The following is a 21,037-nucleotide window of genomic DNA, read 5'->3' as shown; positions in this document are numbered from 1 at the left end:
AGCTGAGGTAAGGATAAAACAGACTCAATAAAAGAACTATAAAACAAAGTTAAAATTTTCCAGTCAATGTGGAAGTGAGCAAGTTTTCTGAGGCAGTAAAGGCGCCGGTGACCCCTTTTACAAACTGATTTGGAATTCTCATCAAAGTTCAGTTTTTCATTGATTATGGTCCCAAGATATTTATATGATTCCACTTGCTCTATTTTCTGATTTTTAATTAAAGTGAATCCCATTATGTCAAACGAGTGATTTATGACCCAAATAAAACGATTTATGACCTAGGAAGTAATAAAGGAAATAATAAAACATGGTTTTATTATTTAGCCATAAAAACTCATTGGTAGCCATAAAATTATGATATTAATACAATTATTATATTAATAAAATTATCATATATCATAACTCAATAATTTTCAATAATTCAAAAATTATTTGATTATTAAAAAATATGCTATTTTTATCATCAATAGCATTTTCTCATTTTTAAGCCAAAAAAAAGTTCACTTTTTTTATGGGCCAAAATGCCATCTGTTCGCGGGCCTGTCCGCGTGCGTGCCTGTGAGCGCGCCTGTGTCTCTTTGTGTGTGTGTGTGTGTGTGTGTGTGTGAGAAAAATCTGTTAAACCTTACTAATGTGCTTAGTTAAACTTGTAGGCGAGACATACAGGCTGCATGCCCCCTTGCAAAACTTTATTTCAATTTATTTGCGTTTGCATTTTGCGAACTAGGAAATTTAGAATCAAAGTCCGAGTCACAAACTCTCAAGATCCCCCCCAAAAAACCTGCGTCTCCCCTCTATCCCCAAAACCTTAGATAAGATAACAGCAAAAACTCCTGAAAAACCCTCCGTCTTCGTCCGAACTCCACTCCTAACCCCCGTAGGGACTCCCCTCTATCCCCCAAACCTTAGAAAAGTTAACAGGGAAATCCTGTGAAAAAACCTTAGTCTTTTCTACACAGGACCCCTCTTCTCACATCCAGCGCACAGCCTAAATTGTCCATCTTACTCGCCCCGTCTCAGCTCCCAAATGATTCTTGCCTATTTTCGAAACTTTGCGCCCGAGACCAACCCCGCCTCCGAGGCGTGCCTAATTTCGCTCGCTGCCAATCACACATCAAATGGGCGGGTCCCGCGGCACCCCGGATAGCCAAACGGCTACAGGTCCGGTTTACCTTCTCTGCGATAGGTTCGCTGGCTGGCTCTCATTCAGGATAAATAATCTAACATTTAGGCTTATATTTAACTCTTTTTTCCCAAAAAGAAAAAAAGACTTTCTCTCTTTTCTTACACAACATGGATGCCAGACCTGCCAACCTGACCCTGCTCGCCCAGACCCCTGTAACCAACTACAGAGCTTCTGCGACGCCAGTGCAAGTCACATGAATGCATCTTTGCAGGGTTCAGCCAGCACCCGTTAACCCCTTGGAAGAGAGATTCTGTCTCAGCTCCGGCGGATTTTGGGGCTACGCCTTCTGCCTCAGAGAGAGCGAGCTCTATTTTTACCAGCTGAAAGCTGGTGAAAGCCCTCCGGTGCATCTGGCCACACCGCCTCCGACCACCCCACCACCAGATCTGGCCGCTATGCTTGCAGAGACTCCGATGCCGTTATCCCCTCAAGGCTGGAACTCATCAGGCCACCCACAACTCGCGACTCTCGGCTGGCAATCCCCAGACCAGACCCCCAGCGACTCTTCAGGGTCCGGCGCCTCGCTTAAGCCCAAGGAGCTCTGGGCTTTGGGGGATCCTGTCTTCCGAGCTCTTTTCCGAGAGCCCGAAGAGAACGCTCCCCAGCCCGGAGAGAGCCGTGGACAGCCTTCAACCGTGGACGACGACGAGGCAGCAAGTCTGCTCCCCACGGCTGTTTTGGAACTCACTAACCTAACGGTAAATTACATAATTAATTCGCCAATCCAGAAACACCGTCAAGATGTCTGTCAAGGATGTGAGATCTCCCACCCCTCGCAGAGACGACATTCTTGTATTTTCCCATTAGAAAAATATAACTTTTTCCCGGTACTATGATGTACTCTGTAAAAGATTCTGGAATGGACATTTCACCAGCACCTTATTACAGATTCAGGCTTCGCACCACCTCTGGCTTAAGTCAGAGGCGTTGCTCAGGCCTATCTCTTCGACCTCAGAGATGCACCAGACACAGAGAGCACTCTGCAAGAAAGCAACGCCAGCGTCATGGAGGTTACGAGAACAATCATCCACAAAGTCCTCAAGGAAAAATACAATTTGTGGCTCGACTAGTAATCAGTATTTTTTTTTTTTTTCTTCTTCTCTTTCCTGTTACTTTGTCAATGTTTTTGACTTAAATTAAAGTTTTGCTTTGTTTGCATCAAATAAAACATTATGTTAGAAAAGTTTTACAAAATCAATGTTTTACCTCAATCAAATGTATTGTTTTCATTACTTCAAATGTATTGTTTTGGAAACTCATTACATGAAATAAAACTTTCTTGGAAAAGCATTGCAAGAATCAATCTCATTATTTGTTTTACCCCGTTCAAATCTCTTGGTTTCATTACATCAAAAAAATTTTGGATGGCAGTGATATTGCTGCAGACGCTAATGTTGGAATTATAAATTACCCTTTAAATACCATTTTCTCACAATGTGATGTGACTCTGGGTGACAGATTGATTTCTCAAGCCAGCTGAACTCACCCATATAGGGCCATAATCGAGACATATTTAAATTACTCAGAAGAAAGTCTGAAAACTCAATTTAGCGCAGGTCTTTTTTACAAAGGTACTGCTGGCGCCTATGACTCTCATGTTGTTAATAACGGCCCTAACAGAGGATTAGTCAGGAGAGCCGTTTATAGCGAGTGTTCACGAGAGTTTCATGTTATGGGCCCCTTGCACTCTGGCATCTTTTTCTGTGAAAGATTATTGCTCAATAATATGAATTTGAGGGTTAAGCTCAGGAGATCCAGCAACACGTTTAGCCTTATGGCGCCTCAAAATGCCAATTACCGTCTGAATATTCTAGGTGCCTCCATGTTTGTAAGAAAAGTGACCGTGTCTCCTGCTGTGCGCGTAGGTCACGTATCTGCTCTCATGCATGCCAATGCATTATATCTGATCTCACGGATTAATGTAAAAACATTTTTCAATACCCGAGAATTCTCAGATATCACATCATGAGAACCTGTTTCTGGGTTCACTGCCCAGATATCTTGTTATAGGCATGTACACAGCTACTGGGAGAAACCTGAAAGATCTATCCTTGTGCATTGACAGACAGGAATTTCAAGAAGGATATACTCTGTTCATGTTCAATATGAGTCCTTCAGATGACAGCCAGGCGTTATCACTGATAATAAATGGCAACTTGAGACTTGAAATGCGCTTCAGAGTCCCGCTGCCTCACACAACAACGCTGATCGTTTATGCTTGTTACGATTCAATTCTCGAGATCAATTCAAAAAGACAAGTTTTGGTTGATTATTGCTGATAGGTTTCTGTTTTTTCTTGAGTCATGAACAATCATCAGTTGGAGAGTATCATGAGGCTGCTAGTCAGTGACAGATTCTACAGCGTTTGGTCGTCAGATGAGTTACTGATGTTACTCAAACGTTCGTTTAAACGGCCTGCATATCTGATCATAAATACAGATCCAAGGAATAAACCTGGAACTCACTGGCTGGCGATTTCATTAGAAGAAGATGGAGGTGCCAGTTTTTATGATTCGTTCAGATTCCCACCGGAATGCTTTTACCCCAAAAGCATTCTAACATTTTTGAAAAAGCATGCTGATCGACTATCTTTCCATGAAAGGACTTTTCTATCAATGAGTTTTTATGAACTACATCTTTTTTTTCCCTTTTTTTTTAACCAAAGATGGAGTAGCGTTCTAGACATCTCACTTTAAGTTCACATTTTAAGTCTAGATTTTAAATTTTAGAGACATAAATAAGGATCTTTTAACAAACGTGTTCCCATGTTATGATGTAATCTTGTTTTCTAAATTCAAACGTGCCTTTACCATTAAAGACTGTCTTTTTTTTTCCTTCTCTTATTTTCTTTTCTTTCTTCTGTGTATATTCATAGCACTCCTTGTTATGCATTTCATGCATGTGTTATTTTCAGACATATGGGGGTTATGTTACCCCCCCTCCTCCTCATCAGTAATGATCTAGTTCGGTATTTACTTGGGCGTTGTAATGATAACAGCAAATCCTTATTTGCCTAGTATCATGTTTTATGTTGTTAATACTCCTAGACTGTAGGGGGAGCTAGAGAGCAGAGGGAGTTACCTGGGAGTAGACTGTGATGGTGAAGCTTTGTTTACATGTGAACCACAGTTCGATAAAATACCTTCTCTTCAAGTAATGGTGTCATTCTTAAGAACCCACAACAACATAAAGAAACAAGACAGGCGTGACTTAGCCAATTAACCAATACCTACCTATTATATGTCAGCTGACCTATCTATGAAGTTTTGACTGGTTAATTTGTAATTTTTTCTGTTTCCTGTCTTGTATTTAAGCAATTTTTTACAATATTTTACTATGACCCTGATGAAGGCCACAAGCCAAAACGCGTTGGTCAATTATTAAAGTTGTTCATCTTCCCTCAAGTGATGCTGGAGTTCCTGCTTTGTGAATTCTTTCATCCTCTCCATGCACCTTGGAAGCAGGTGAAGTTGTGCCAGAAAAATTTTTTTGCCATGAAAGACAGCTGCAAGCCACGCTGTCTACAGTATGCGGTCATACGTTCATGGGAGAAAATCCTGTTTGTTATTTCACAGGCACTCCCCATTATGCCTTGATAATATTGTGCATTATTGGGTATATCGTCTGGAGGCGGGAAATTCAAAATTTGTCTAATTTCAACCTTATTAAATTTATTTCTGACAACTATAGAGGGCTGTGGTGAACTGCTGGCGGAACTCTGCTCTGGATTACCGCCTTGTTGAAACAAACGATCGCGATGATGGTCTACAGGGCTGTCTTGGAGTGGCTCATTTGCAGGTAATTGCACATTGCTTTGGGAAAAGCCCAAGGCGATTGCTGGTTATGAGAGTCATTGAAACGGCTTTCATTTAGCCCATTTATCTGGCTTAACAACTCTAGGGGTATTTAAACCTCATCCTGTCTTTCTGCCAAGACAGCTAAAGCCTGGTTAAGAGCAGAGAACGGGTCAGAAGAGGAAATGTTTTGAGTTAGGCAGCTTTGAGAATGAGCAACGTTTGACTGTTTGACGTTTCACTGCAGGTCGCTGCGTGCGCATGTGCCCTGGCACTATTTGAAACCTGCTGGTCCGGGATCAGAGAGACCAGCTGAAGGGATTCTGCTGACCTGACATGTGACAAGAAGTGTGGATTTAAACACCTGAGATTGAATGCACCTCCAAACCTCACAACCTTTTCCTTTTAAAGATGTCATAACACTCCAAAAGAAGTGGAAACTGATTAAAATAAAGTATGTGTGTGCAAGGGAGGTAGGTGAAAATGTGAATGTGAGAGGATGGTGGTCAACCATCCACAGAGAGGTGAAGAAGAAAGAGCAGGCAGGAGTGGGTTTGCAGTGAGACCTGCTGTTATGGTTTGGAAGCCGCTCATCTTCTTCACCATAAATTCATGAGGTTTTTTTCTGTAATGTCAACACATAGAAAAAAAAAAATTAAACGCAGAGGTATCAAATTGTGTGTGAGGAGACAACAGGTCATTTGCTTTAAGAAAAAATCTTTTATTTCAAGAAGGCATTTTAACCTGCAGATGTTATTGACATACAGATGTGAGGAAACACCTGTGAAGTAATCCTGAGAACATCTATCCTGAGTGGCACTCACAGCGTTAAAGAGGAGCCCGTCTTCAGATTAAAGTCCATTCACTAATTCAAGAACTGAACCGAAGATCAAGTTTAGCTTCAACCGCAAAAAAAACAGCCCAGCTCGGAGGCAGAACAAATGCCGAATGCACGGCCCTTTATTTTAGTAAGCAACAATGATGTATTCGACCTGCACTTTATGAAGTCACTTTATCGTGTCTGATCAAATAAAGCCACTTAAACTGTTTCAGCTGCTGTTGAAAAACCTAGAGAACCAAAAGCATGTCTCAGTTTTTTCTCTTGGTAACTTCCTGCAGGGTTTCTGGTCCAATTAAAACCACCAAAGCTGCAACCAGATGCCATCAAAACAGGAAACCACCTGAAACTGAGCTGCTGTCAAAAATAACACTAGGTGGTCAAGGTGAAACATGACACTCAGCTCGGCCAGTTTCCTGTTGGACAAAAACAATTCAGCACCTTGGCAAGTTGGCTTTTATTTTGAAAGTAACCATGTATAATGACTTTTTTTCTTGAAAGGTTTCACAGGTAATGAGAAGTTTCACTTCCTGCTGCTGGTGTATGTCATTTCAGAATAAAATCCCTGTGTGTGGATGGTGTGAAAGAAGGGAGGCATTCACACAATGGGTGGCGACCACTGCTTTTACTGGTTTTACTGGTCTGACAGGTAAATACATTTTGATGATCAATAATGAGGCTACAGTCCTCAGCAGAGAGGCACAAAGAAGAACCCCACCCCCCCAGCCAGAGTCACGCTCAGGCTCCGTCTACTTCACAGCAACAAAAACAGACACTCAGAGATCAATTGTTTCTGATATCCAATCAATAATTGATGAAGTTCACCTGATGGGAGGGATCAGTTCCTTTCCCCTCCTACGGATTTGTAGACCATCCTTTATCCAAAGAACGCAAACAGGTGTTCACTTTCAAAAACTTGCCACTGTCCCATTGAAGGGACTTTGACCAAAATGCTGCTTTTAAATGAGGCTTCCTGATTGGTTCAGAGCATCTCATGTGTCCCATTCCCCCAAAAATGTGTTTGGCAGATGTCTGAGGGGAGCGGTCAGAGCAAACACGCTGCCATCAGACCCACCACATCATTCGCCATTTTGATAGATGAACAGATGGAGGAGGCGGAGCGTGAGTGTGACAGTCAGTCATATTCCACAACCAATCAGCTTGCTCAGCTGCTGACAGTCTGAGGATTACTGATAAGGCATCCATTCCAATAGGAAGTCCTGAATGTTCAGTCTGGCGCCACAGTGCTCCAAACTTCCTGTTCAATTATTTCCCTCAAGACAAAAGCAGACGAGACAAAAAAAAAAAAAAAAAAAAAGCAACTTAAGTTGAGTTTGTGCTTCAGTCTGTCAGAATCAATAACTGATCAGCTGATCAATAACTGAAAGGTTGCATCAGACTTCTTGTCTGTAGCTCACTGGCTCCGCCCCCAGGCACACCAGAACTGCTTGGCTTCATCCTTTCAGCCAGCAGCAGAAACCTGATTTTTCTTTATTGAATATTATTGATAATCAGTTAATTATTTGATCAATGAAGTGAAACCACTCAGGCCTGGTGTGTACCATGTGGCAGCAGCTTCCTGCTGTCAGGGCTTATATTGTGAAGCTTTTTCCTCTATGGACAAACAGATTCAGGTTTTACATGAAGTCTGAATAAACTCGTCACGTAACAACACGTTCATGTTAGAAGGGTTTTCAAGATAAATAAAACGTCTGTTAACGCCATGCATTTTATTTTGAAAATCCTCCGGTAACAGCAGAGCTCTGATGAGCCAATTGATCGATCAGCTTTGTTTGAAGAATCAAAGAAAAGGCCGATGTTTGAGAAAGAGACACTCGGGTTTATTGATTAGAGGGGGAAAAAAAAAAAAAGTTTAAAAAAAAGTTTCTGCTTCAAGCTTCATTTGTTCAGGGTGTTGCTTTCGGTTTCCATGGTGATGGACCTCCAACCTCAGACACCATCTGAAGAAAAACCATCCATACTCCACCCCCAAAAAAACAACAAAAAAACCCAAAAAAACAGCAGAATAAATTATCGCATCCCCGCCCTCTGTTCACGTGACCTGCAAGGAGACGCCACCCTCAAGCTAATCAATGAGTTTAAAAATCAAATAAAACCTGTTCATTCGATCAATGAGCTGATCAGCTGTCTCACAGGTGAGGCGATGTCAGTAGCCTCAGGACGGCTGCTGCCGGCAGTCTGCGCTCTGTGAGGGGGGACAGTCTGTGTGGGAGGGGCACTCTTCTGAGGGCCCTGCCTCCTCCAAGGCTCCCTCTGCCTGTGAGGGCCCCACATCCTCTGAGGGCCCCGCCTCATGCTGCTCTGTGATTGGAGGAGCTGGTGCAGGTTTAAATTCTACAGAAATAGAGTTTGGATCTTGACCTCCAAAGGCTCCGCTCCCACCTAAGGACCTCCCTCCTACTGCTCCCCCTCCCATCCAGAACTCGGCCACCACATTGATCTCAGCTGGCCCCTGACCGCTGCTGGCTCCCGCATCCACTGACGACGTCAGGGCTTCAGTGAGGATGGCAGCTGTGTGAGCGACCCAGTTCAGCTCCGCCCTCACCTCCCCGCTTCCTGAGGCTCCACCTTCCACAGGGGACGGAAGGGAATCTGTCTGAGGCCCTGGCTCAGCTCCACTGGTCGGCCCTGGTTGGGGGGCATTGGCGGGTCCCGTTCCAGCGGCGGCAGTGCCAATGTTGTTGTTGAGGTTATCCTGCAGAGCCGTCTGGTTCTGACCAGCCTGCTGGTTCTGCAGGAGCATCTCCTGGATCCGGATCTGCTGCAGGATGGCCGGAAGCTCGTAGTGATGGAAGAAATAGATCATGGAGTGCTGCGAGAGGACAAAAATGTTAGATTTACTGTCTGAGGGGAGGGGCTTAGCACAGGCATGAGGATGACGACACTTACCTGGATGAAGAGCCAGGAAGTGACGAGGGCGAGGCTGCTGTACTGGCCATTGAAGCGGTAGTGGTAGGCGTAGAAGGCGAAATGGTAAAGGTAGAAGAACCTGCAGGGAGAACAGATCACATGATCAGTCTTGAAGGTCTGCAGGCTGACAAGAGACTTTCACAATAAAAATGGCCAAAGCCCGATCGATCTGGTTATTGAGCAAATGACCAGGAACCCCTTCAACTTAATTCTGTAACAATGACCTCACACACAGAAAGTGACCTCACCTGAGCCAGTGGCGTTTGCTGGTGTTTGTGTGGCAGCAGATGGCGTCGTACTGATCTGCCAACCACACGATGAGGATAATGTAGAATGCCGTTGTTGTGTCATTGAAGAACTCTGACATGATGGCCTCCATGCCTGAGACAGAAAGTGACATCACAGGTCAGCTTTAAATGTAAGCCGCACCCCCCAACCAAGGCTAACGTCCATCCAGTCTGTTTACAAACATTTTTTAATTTGACGCTTGTTTTTATTGCCAGGAACCTTCAGCGCTTTGACTTTAATCTTTATTGAAACTGAACAAACAGGATCCCAAAAAACAACAACAACAAAAAAAACAAAAAACAAAGCATCAGGTCACCTGGAGGTCACTACAGAGTGTCGGTACAGCAGAGTCACGAGCTGCTCTGAGATCAGGCGACTGACAATCAGGCCTGAGCAATCTGTGATTGACAGGCGCAGCTACACAAACAAGCTCAATAAAAGCTTTAAAAAAATTTAAAAAAAAAAATGCAGTCACACGACTCCGGTGTAAGGCTACTAACACTGGAGTCATGTGACCTCTCACTTTTGTAAAGTGAGCAAGCTAGCTGCAGCGTTTTGGACTGACTGTAAACAGCATCACAGCAGACATGCAGGCCCCAACCTGCACTGTACCTGCTCACCTTAGATCAGATTTCTATGTAGCGCTGAGCCTGTTTAAATTCAGTTATTTTTAATCTTTACTATCAAACCATAGTTTTTATTCTCTCGCTGCTTTCTATTTATTTATTTTATAACATTTAGAAAGAGGGGCAATACACATTAATGAACATTTTAACAAATGTAAATATGCCAGATTATAGCCTTGGGCTAATTTCCATCTGCAGACCCTCTGGCAGGTTGGTGTTAAACACAAGTTAGTAAAAACATACAGAGACACTATTTACAGGTCATGTGACAAGGACAAAAACAGTGATCACATTATACTAGAACCAACAATGACAAGAAGAGTGGACACAGAGGACAATATAGATAACAATAACGGAAACACATCAATTATATTGCACAAACCCCAGTATTGCACATGCCCTGACATTGCACTGACCCATTACACTAATAGTTGTTTCCCTTTTTGTAACACAATAACTCTTTTTCACGTCCAATATAAAGCATGATTATTAAACATGATCACATGTTTGTGTGTCCCTCAGCCGCCCTTTTAACTGACTCTTAAAGATGGGTAGACTTGTACTTTCCCTCACTGACAGTGGAAGACTATTCCAGAAGCTCACTCCCTGATATGACAGAGCATTCTGTGAAAAGTAAACTAAAAGTATTTACTCAGCCATAAAACTACTGACTGGAATTAAAATGCTTGTGTCCAGATTAACCTAAGATGTTTCTGAGGAATTTATCACATCATTTTCACAACAGTGTTGCATTTTACTGATATATTTTTATAATCTTTAAAGATTTTTATAACCCTTTGATAACATCTCTGGAGCAGGGGGAACACTTTTCTTTGGTAGAGGAGTCATATGAGCTATGAAATACCCCTCTATGATTTGTCAGATGCTGCCTCCCTTTGATGTGAAGGGGCACGTGGGCTGCCAGTGTTAGGGTAAGGGAAGCCAGATAACGGAAAGAACTCGGCCACGCGTCAGGACCCAGGTGACAGAGGTTCAGAAGCGTCCTCAAACAGAATGGGATCTGGACTCACCTACGAGGGCCAGGATGACAGTGAGCAGAGGGGCTGCTGGGAAGGCAATGGTCATGTTCATCTCCAACATCTGCAGGAGGTCAACTGTAGGGGGTGAGAGAGAGTCAGAATAGACCTGAGGCTCGGGGTCAAAGGTCAACACTGAATGGTATGAGGAACTGACCAATGAAGACGAAGATCTGGTGGTGAGAGTATCTGAGCAGCATGGACACCGACAGAGTCTGAAACGGAGAACGCGAGACTCAGTCGTGACATCGTGCGACTGAACGAACCCGAACGATCAGTGTGGGTCATTTACTGTATTTGTACTTACAAATATGACCATAATGACAAAGGCGGCCAGGTAGGAGGTCCTGGCCATCCACATGCTGACAAAGCGGTAATGCTCACCGGAGACCACGTTCCTCAGGAATCCTGCAGAGAACCACACAAACACCTGAGATGTGTCACATGACTGGAAGTAAACACCTGCTCTCTGAAGCCAATCAGTGAATGTAGCGTCACACCAAAGTGCCCTGCCCCACCCTCCATTTACAGCGCCCACCCCACCTTTGTTCTCCTCATTCTCAGCGAGCGCCTTCACGCTCGACATCAGGATGTCATCGTAGCCCAAAAACTCATCGAGCAGGAAACGACTGAAGCCATCTCCGAAACACTCGTCCTTCATCGGATCTGCGAACAGACACAGACGCGGTTAGGGAGTGCAAGTTGGCCAACGCTGAGGTCAGGTGACACGGCGGCTCAGAGTCTGACCAAGTGTGACGACCATGACAGGGATGTTGAGCCTCTGTCTGGTGCTCTGAGAGAGGCGCAGGAAGCCATACTCCAGCGAGTACTCCACGATGTACTCCTCCTGAGGCCACACTGCGACAATGAACAACAAAGTAAACAACCACATCAGAAAAACACAAAAATAAATACATACAATCTTAAATTGTGAAACATTAAACAGCTCAGCAGGTGTTTCTGGACTGAATAAGGAGGCGGAGTTAGAGGAGGTGAGGTGGCAGGGGTGGGGTGGAGAACGGTTTACCTGCTCGGGTCATCATCTCCAGCTCAGACACTGAGTCCTGCAGCGGCTGCATACCTTTAGTGGTCTGGCTGAACGAGACGTCCTGGCTGTCGTTGGCTCCTCCTCCTCCTGAAGCTCCTCCTCCTCCTGCACCAACCAGAGATGGCTTCAGGCGGGGCTCGATGTCCAACTCAAACTGCGGCAGGACAGCAGAAGGTTTTGAGGGTCATTTCTGCTTTTAATCTGAGAGTATCCAGAGAGTAATATGAATACTGGCGGTCATCACATTACTCTGGCTTGAGGGACACTGAGCAATGCTAAAACCATCACGACCCCCAACTGTGGGTTCCATACGAAAGGCTCCCGGTACCCTGTTGTTGCTAAGGAAACGTGTATTCACCAACCAGTTTGCAAGTAGTTGCAAACTGGTTGGTGAATACACGTTTCCTTACACATTTTGTTCCACCAAAAACATCCCTTTGATTGCTGACCTCCAACAGAACACGGTGATGGGAGGAAGACAGGACGAAAGAGTCATTTGGAGGTTGTAGTACGATTGTATGATGCCGACGTGTCTGCAAACACCTGCCAAGCAGCTCTATGTTGGCACAGTCAGAAATGCGCGTTTCTTCAAGTGATCGGGATCAGTGCAAGATCCCGACTCGGGGCCCATGTGCACAAGGCCTGGTGTAGCCAATAGCAGTTTAAAGTTCACCTGAGTCAGGTGTTCAGGGTAGTTAAGTCCCCAGATACACAGAACTACTCTGAGCTCACACAGCACCAGAGGGCACACCTGCCAACAAGTGTTTTACCGCCATCCTCTTATTACTACTTTCCGTTTCTATTGGAAACCCAAAATCTGTGTGACTCTCAAACTTTATGAAGACACACACACACACACTAAACACTTCTGACTCACAGGGAAAACAAGAAGTGACATAAGCAGAGGATTTAGAACTCGCTGCAGCTCTGCAGGACTAGGATGTGAACGTGATTCAGAATTCTGATGCTAAAGAGGAAGCGCTCTGTTAAGGTCTGTCACTTCCTTTCAGCTCACCTGCTCCAAGCCAAGCTTGTTTACACCTGTGCAGGTGAGCTGGCTGTCTGATGCTGTGGTTTAACACTAGAATCACCAACACCAGTGATGGCAAAGACATCATTTCTGTTAATTTTCTTCTAAATTTAAGTAAAATTTGAAAAAAACCCAGAGTATTTAAGGTTAATTTTAGGGCTTTTATTCGTTTTATAAATTTATATATATATTATATTTATATATATATTTTCATTACAGATTTTAAAGTTCAAATACAAAAAAGAATAAACAGAGTACAACAAATAACAACATCTAACACGTCTAAAAAATCCAACTATTACAGAAGAACGTTATCAAAGTTCAACGTGTGTGCATGTGAGAGAGAGTGAGAGAGAGTGAAAGAGATCACCTGCACTGAGCTGTTGTCAAACATCTCCACAGTCATCTCCTCCTCTTCCACTTCTTCGTCGGGCAGCATCGCAAGGCTGAGCCCGCCCATCGCCAGCCCCCCTCCTTCCTCCTCGGCATCCAGCTCATCATGGAGGCTCGCCGAGTCGTAGTGCTGAAGGAAGATGGGTGCCCGGCTCGTGTTTCTTTGGATCTCAACCCGCAGGATGCCGTCACGGGGCCAGCGCTCCCTTACCACCTCTAGACAGTTGATGGGTGAGCGAGAGAAGGCAATGTGGATGTAGGCAAGGATGAAGAGGACGAAGAGTGCCTGAGGACGGGTTAGAGAGATGTCAGCGAGCGCTGGTTGTGTCACCGTAATCTCATTTCTGCATCAGTGAGTCTCTCATAGCAACCAGAGTTTATAAAATACGTCACCAATAAAATAAAAAACTAGGGGTGCAACGATACACAAAATTCACGATTCGGTTCGATACTTTGGTGTCAGGGTTCGATTTTTTTTTTTTCGATACAAAAAAAACGTTCATGCCTTTTTAATTTGTCATTTATTAAAATTATAAATATATATTTTAACTCAAAAGTACAGTTTTTAAATTTAATGTTGCTGAAACAACAAAATAATAAAATAAAAAAAAATCTATCTGATCGAGAAATCACTCATCTTTGGAAAAGAGAGTTTATTACAGAGAAATGGCTCTTTCCAAAATAAAAGCTATACTATACGCTTCTTCTGGGCTATATTCTCAGCAGCATATTAAACATATCAGGTCCCCATGAGGAGAATTATGTGCTAACGGCTGTCTAAATGACTCGGGTAAAGTTTGTAACATGCGTGCTTGTTGTTTTTGTCTGCTTCCACTTGTCTTTGCACTAGGATGCTGTCGGAGTAAATGTGCAGTCATATTCGTTGTGTTCCCACTAGTGCTGTCAGCGTTAATCTCGTTAAAATGACATTAACGCCATAACGCGGCAAATCTCCGTTAACGAGTTACCGCGGATCGCCCCGTTCGTGGGGCTGGACGGCCAACACGTTAACAAGCTAACTGCGCTAACGCACTAGTTCCCACCAATTGAGCATTGCGTGGCACATCCGACATACTGTTTTACTTTTGTCCATGACGTGCTTACCATCAGGGTCATGCTTCACATGAAAACCAAGATAGTTCCAAACGCCAGATCTGAATGAGGGTGGGGGAGGTTCAATTTCGGGTAGCGTTGAGGCAGTTGCCATGTTGCAACGAGCTTAGCTTCTGTCTTGCTAGCTTGCGCCGAGCTCAGTGGATCTGCACTTGACAGTGCAGCCTAGGCGGAGTAGTCGAACAGAGATCCACTGAGCGCTCAAAACAGACAGCATCGTCAGAAGAAGAGTTGATAAAATAAATAAAAAATTTTGTATTGTTCGATACATATGCATACCGAACGGAAAGCACTGTATCGAACGGTTCAATATCGATACGAGTATTGTTGCACCCCTAATAAAAACAATAAAATGTACAGATCAAAATCAATAAATGTCCTCTGATCAAAGAAAGTAAACATCTGGCACCTGTCTGCAGAGTCACCAAAGACCCTTCCTCTGTGGGTTAGCAATTGTTTCTGGTCTCTGTGTAAAGCAATTCTGCTGGCTCCCCACAGCTTCACCTACATCATTCGCAACATAAACCTGCCCACTGAGCATGCTCAAATGTCTGGGACAACGCTCTGCAAGGACACCGCTGGCTCCACAGAGGAACCAGCTTGTATCAGGACCCTGTCCCCTACCTCATTCACGCTACTAAAGGAACAGGCTGCTGGGAGACTTCCCATAATACTCTAAGGGTTTCTTCTCCACTTCCTGCCACCCCCAACCCACTGCCCTTGCTGAGCCTGGCTCTGTTGTAGATAGAACTTCCTTCTAACAGGTTCTTCCTCTCCACTGTGCTGTTATACCACGTGCTGCTCAGATGTGGGTCATCTGATCGTCTAGGTTTCCTCTTCTGTATTGCAGACTTTACGTTGTAGAATAAAAGCATGTAAATAAAGTTTAACTGAATTATTTGTGGAGAGGAGTCTTATTTGTGGAGAGGAGTCACCTGAAACATCTGTGATCACCTGAAACACCTGACCATTACCAATACTGTGACGTGTTCCTGAGATCACTATTCAGAAACAGTCTGACTGATCAGTAATGTGATTACATCCTGCTGACAGGTGAGCTGTGCCCCACCTTGAGCAGAACGAAGAACTCAAAGACCCTCCTGAAGGACGGAGGGAATAGGCGTGCGTAGGTGACGGCCATCTTGAAGAAGAGCGCATGGAAGAGGCGGTCGCGGACGTTGATGAGGGGGTTCTGGTTCAGGTTGGGATTGCGGAGGCGGTTGGGTCCCATGTTGTTGTTGTTGTTAAGCGGGACATTGTTGTTGTTCGCCTGGTTCTCCGACATGGCTGCGATTGCCCGTCGTTTCTGCTCGTGCTCAGAACTCACCACCGCCAATGACGACTCTAGGTCAACATGGCTGCTACTGCGTCCTCAGAGCGAAGGTCAAGACCTGAGTGCTGCACCTGGAACACACAGATGAACTCACTGATGACTGCAGTCAGGGGGCAGAGCCTCAACCACCTCTGAAAACAGATCATTAAAGGATTTAGGTTCTCAGCTCAGAGCTGCAAACAATCAGTCACCTTTATTCCGATCAATAACTTTACACTAAACACAAATATTGATTAACATGGCTTGTTTAGATAGTCATCTCAGTCATCACCAACAATCGATCCAACCTTTCATCCAATCAGATGACATGAGATCAATAACCTGCAGGTATTTTTTTTTTTTTTAAATCAGATCAGAGAAACCGACACTGATGGTCTAATCTCTGTGCTTTAGGAGCTGAACCTGCTTGACACCAAAAGCCATCAGAGGTGTCAGCATCTGACCAATCACAGTTAGTGTTGAGTGCGATGTCAGCAGAGTGGCTGATTGTAGTACAGAGAAAGACTGAGCTGAAGAACTTAACCCCCACCTCCCCACGGCAGTACTTTATTTTTTCTCAGCAGTGCAGAGTCTGTACCGAGCAAGTCTAGCAAAGAGAACTGATACCAAAAACTATCGATTACTTTCCTCTGCATCAATAGCAGCAGCGTCAGCCTCACCTTCTCGAGCTGACACAGCTCCTCCCATCACTAGCAGCAGGTGGACAGTAGTAAACCTGGAGAAGCACCTCAGAGACTGTCAGTCCATCTTTAGGAGGAATTTCATGAATTCAGAGAAGCTCCTATTTTATTAAACATTTACCTGCCTGCGACACAGTGTTAGGATTAGCTCTTCCCCCATCTTAACTGTTATCATTAAGCTAGCAGATGACATTAAAGTGGGAGTGAGGCAGGAAACAGACAGGCTCAATTTAATGACCGCAAGGGATGAGAATTGTAAAGGTTCTTGTAAAAGGACCAGTTCCCAGTTGTCCAATTCCTTAGAATTCCAGGACCTATCGATTCTGCTTACGGATTCTTGTACTCACACTACGATCAGCTGATTTCAGTTCTTGTGTCAGAGGAAAATAGCAGCTCAGTCGTAATCGTAATTATGAGACATTGTGTTTCAGGTCATTTTAAGGAGTAACATGAAAGTAACGTAACGAGCAGTGTTGGGCAAGTTACTGTGAAAAAGTAATTATAGTTACTAGTTACTTCTTCAAAAAAGTAACTGAGTTCGTAACTGAGTTACAAGATTCTAAAAGTAATTAATTACTTGAAAAGTAACTATTGCGTTACATGTTTAACCCCTCTGGAGTCCAGGGTATAATTGGCCATTTGTGACTGCTTTTGATGTTTCCCCTATATTTCACCTTTAAAAACCATTTACTTTGCCTTGCTTGGTATCATTCTTTTCAGCACAACCTCATGTGTCTGAATTTACAGTTATGTTTTCATTTTGACATACTGTATTAACACAATTGACCTAAAAAAAAATTTAAAAAAATTAAAAAAATTTAAAAAAAAAAGACGAAAAACATAAAATCCAAGTAGAAAAAGTTATATTTTTTTACTGTAACAACCACAAACATGTTTAATGAATCATATTTCATAACATTAAATGCAAATATAAATTGTCAATTTTAAAATCATATGCACAAGTTTTGCAAACAAAGTTATTTGCATCCATTTACCTTTTACCCTTTTTAGTAACCATTTCAAACTATTTACAGAACAATGAGCTGTTCTGCATTCAATAAGATGCTACACAAATTATTTGTACCACTCCAAAAAAAGAATTTCTGTCCACTATAAAGGAGAACATCACAGCCTGATACCTGCAGGTATGACAGCAGGTGTATCACTCCTGTTTCTACCTGGAGACAGCAGTCATCTCATTGTTCTGACGCACAACACAAAACTATCCACAACACTACACACTAACTACACAAGACAACACATTAACTCTCTCTTTTTCTGTCTCTCTCTCTCTTTCTCTCTCTCTCGCCGTCACTCCTAAAACTTCCCCCTCTTCCTAAACAACCAAATGTCATGTTGCCATTTAATTTTTTGATTGGTTGACATGGTGCATTTTTCCACCAAAACGAACGGGCTGTTTTTTGGTTTGTTTGGGTTTTTTTCTACAAGCAGAGAGTGCTTGCTAGTGCTGTCCTTAGACAGCAAACATGACAAAACTATTGAGGAAAAAACACCGCGTATATATTGTTTATCATCACTCTGGTTTTACGTGGCCTATCAACACAATTTAAAAACTGGTATATATCACCTTGTTGCTTTGTCATCTTAAAGTGGTCGTGTGATTGGCTTACCACAACTACTTTATTCTTCCTCAGCCAAACAGCAGCACTCATGCGATTGTTTTGCCCCCTTAGGTTCAGGTGTTATGCCAAAAAGTGAAAGTCGGGCAGAAAGTGATTGCCGCCTGCGGGAGCGCGCACAGCTGCTTAAAGCTGTAGCAACCAGATTACTTACAGCTACTTCCGTGCAACTGATATAAGGTGCGGTAAGATGAAGACAGCTTCAACCGTCTGTTTGTTGAAAAATAGTAACGCGACCGCACCGCATTTTCTTGTTAGTAACGGTAACGGCGTTGTAACGATAGGAATAGTAATTAGTTAGATTACTCGTTACTGAAAAAAAAAGTAACGCCGTTACTTGTAACGCCTTTATTCCCATCACTGGTAACGAGTAATGTAATGAATGACCTTCTCCAGAGAGTAATTAAGTCACACATTACATAGCTTTTAAGGAAAGTATTCTGTGTAATATGAGTAATAGATTACTTTTCTTGAGTAATGACTCCAGCACTGATCATAACAAAGAGAGGATCATGGACAGTCAACATGGACAAACATGTGACCCACAGTGTGCAGTTAATGTGCATGACTAATGTCTTTGATATGGTGGAGACTCTCAAAGCACAGCCAATAAGGAATCAAATCAATAAGTGATATCAATAATGGAATCAGTATTGCTAAATTCTTATAAATGTTCATCCCTAGTAACAGCAATAGTAAATCAGCCCATCCTAAAAACACAAGCAGTGACAGGTAAGTAGGAAACAGGAAGTAGCAGAACTGCACCTGAGTGTGCACGTCAGGATCGCTTCTTCATTTCATCTTCTCCCCTCCCAGCATCCAAAATCTGAGCTTCACACTGAGTCCGACCAGTATTTCTTACTACTGTGATTTCACGGGTAAAGGGGGCTGTTTTTAGAGGTTTAGATGTTTTCTGAGGGAACACTTTTAAATTCCTTCATGAAGGAAACTCCTGGAGCTCAGGTAAGCTCAGACTGATGATGATGATGATGATGATGGATAAGCTGTGGCAGCAGGTCAGGAGGTCTGCAAAAACCACAGACTGAGATCATCAGGATCTTCTGCATCCTCCAGCTGCAGCCTGACGATCTCCAGGTAAGACACCACAGACCAGCTTATCCCCCCCCCACCAGTACATGTAAATACTGATGACCTCAGGAAGAACATCTGAGACATGTGGTCCATCAGCATCGGGTCAGCTGACTAATGTCTCCATTAATCTCACCTGTGAGCAACACACCTGAGGCCACTCTCAATGACAGGTGTGAGAGGCTGTTCTTAGTGCGGGAACCTCAGCAGCCGCCCCCTCCTGGACATCAGAGAGCATGCAGCTCTACATCTTTATTTACAGTCTGTGAGGTCTCAGGTGAAACAGGAAGTGGCGTTTAGTGACTTTTTGCCATGAAAACAGCAGGATTGGGACCATAGGGCCACCATAACAAGACTGAGGGTCTCAGGCTGTGACATGATCGTTCGCCAGGTGACCAGCTCAGGATTGCAGGGGACTCCTGGACATTGAAGAACATGCAGCTACCTGTGAGAGTGGGAGGAGCCTCTGAGCTCAGTCTGATCCTCACAAACTTCCTGTCTGAATAAAGTTTAACAAAAATAAATAAAGTTTCTCACTGCACCACTTGATGCACCTCAGGACAGGTGATGTGATCAGCTGATCGTCAGCCCGGAAATGTGGTGTGTGTGTGTGTGTGTATTCTGATCAGCTGATCCTGATTGGCAGGCTCAGGTGTGTGGTGGCTGCTTCAAGCAGATGTCCCCCGCCCCGCCACCCCGCGTGTGTAATCCATAGACACCCTCACCAGCGGCAGGTGACGCTGACTCACCTGTGCGCGGCCTCGTCGTTGTTTCTCTCGCTTACCCACGAACGCCACAGTTAGCCGTTAGCAGCGCTAGCAGCAGGGTTAGCTCTGCGGCTAAAGGCGGAGTCCGGAGGCAGCCGGATCGGACAGAACCGGGAGCCGTCTCGATCCCAGCCGACAGGTGAAAGGACGGAGGGTTCGGGTACACGGAACCGGAGCACGAGGTGAGCTCAGAACCCGGAAACTGTGGCTAAACGGCGGCTAACACAAGCTAACAGAGGCTAAGAGTCTGACTACTGTCAGCGCGTCACTGAGACCGGAAATACACGTCCTAATACCGGAAGTAGTGAACCACGGCTGAAGGTTCTTATATCCCTGAGCGCTGCCTGGCAGGCGCCTCGTGCTGGTCGGAAGCTTCTGCACGTTTATTAACGGTGAACAGCTGATATGTCACTGGTTACAGAGTCCAAAAACTGGGATTGAGCTGATGGAGGAGCCTCGGATGAGAAGGTGGGGGAAGAATCACAGAAGTAAGTTAAATGATGTGAGGCTGTGATCAGCTGACCTGCTGTTCTCTGTGGATCTGAGACGTCACACTAAACAGCTGTTCTGCATCAGCCAATCACTGTAGACTAACCAGCACTGAGCTGCCTGTACGGCGTGTTCTTCATATAACAGATCTAATGTCTGATTAAGACCTCTGAACAGCACATGGGAGCTTCTCGTCCTCGCAGAGACCCTGAGTATGTGTAAATACAGCAGCTGGACTCTCAGACCTGATGTGTGGCAAACTGCACAGACACAGTTTGTGTTGCTCATATTTGCTGAGCTGACTAATTACCTCACACTTAAACATTACACAGCTTCAGCTCCTGTCACACGTTTCTATATGTGAATGTTTCACTGGGACGAGATGAAGACGTGACGAAGCTGATGTCACACATCATCATTACTTAACAGGTGTCTCCATTGCTGTCACTGGAAGCTAACTGATCGACTGGTTCACACATATTACAATCTAATCAGATTTAACCGTTCATTAACTGAAGGTGTTGGGTTGTTCCCACCTACTTTGACAAGGTGAACTCTGCCCATCAAGATGGAGGTCGCTCCATCAAGCAGAACAATAAAACATCTTCATACTTCATACTTTAGCTGATTGAGCAGGTGGGGGAACCCTAGGATCTGTGTGGGGAAAATACTCCGCTCACAATCATTTCTATTGACAGCTCCAACAGATTTTCTTAGTGTTTGAATTGTTTTACATTTATTGATTTAAAAGGGAC

At 44.0% G+C, this 21,037-nt stretch overlaps 1 protein-coding gene and 1 long non-coding RNA gene across 3 annotated transcripts; one reads left to right on the top strand and one right to left on the bottom strand.

Moving 5' to 3' along the window:
- The first annotated feature begins 4,176 nt into the window (after window positions 1-4,176).
- LOC146361868 (uncharacterized) lies at window positions 4,177-6,400 on the top strand. Its single transcript, XR_014799449.1, has 4 exons — window positions 4,177-4,650; window positions 4,877-4,984; window positions 5,228-5,434; window positions 5,748-6,400. It is a non-coding gene; the product is annotated as an uncharacterized LOC146361868 (long non-coding RNA).
- Window positions 6,401-6,428: 28 nt separating this feature from the next.
- Window positions 6,429-20,305, bottom strand: tmem259 (transmembrane protein 259). Of its 2 annotated transcripts, none has more exons than XM_084921797.1 (12): window positions 19,776-20,305; window positions 15,354-15,688; window positions 13,149-13,457; window positions 11,728-11,902; window positions 11,448-11,558; window positions 11,244-11,366; window positions 11,008-11,108; window positions 10,858-10,915; window positions 10,695-10,778; window positions 8,998-9,130; window positions 8,729-8,828; window positions 6,429-8,651 (listed from the first exon to the last, which is right to left on the bottom strand). In XM_084921797.1, exons 2-12 carry the CDS (start codon window positions 15,567-15,569, stop codon window positions 7,995-7,997), a joined length of 2,067 nt encoding a protein of 688 aa, XP_084777923.1. In that variant the 5' UTR covers window positions 15,570-15,688; window positions 19,776-20,305; the 3' UTR covers window positions 6,429-7,994. The 2 variants fall into 2 exon arrangements, with proteins under 2 accessions (XP_084777923.1, XP_084777926.1); XM_084921800.1 differs by having other exon boundaries at window positions 11,782-11,902; window positions 19,776-20,301.
- Between the last annotated feature and the right edge of the window lie 732 nt (window positions 20,306-21,037).

Source organism: Perissodus microlepis, chromosome 23, assembly GCF_051167445.1.
Source record: "Perissodus microlepis isolate ML-2025 ecotype Zambia chromosome 23, ASM5116744v1, whole genome shotgun sequence".
NCBI classification, from domain to species: domain Eukaryota; kingdom Metazoa; phylum Chordata; class Actinopteri; order Cichliformes; family Cichlidae; genus Perissodus; species Perissodus microlepis.
Note: the sequence above shows the minus strand (reverse complement) of the source record. Positions and strands in the feature narration are given on the sequence as shown.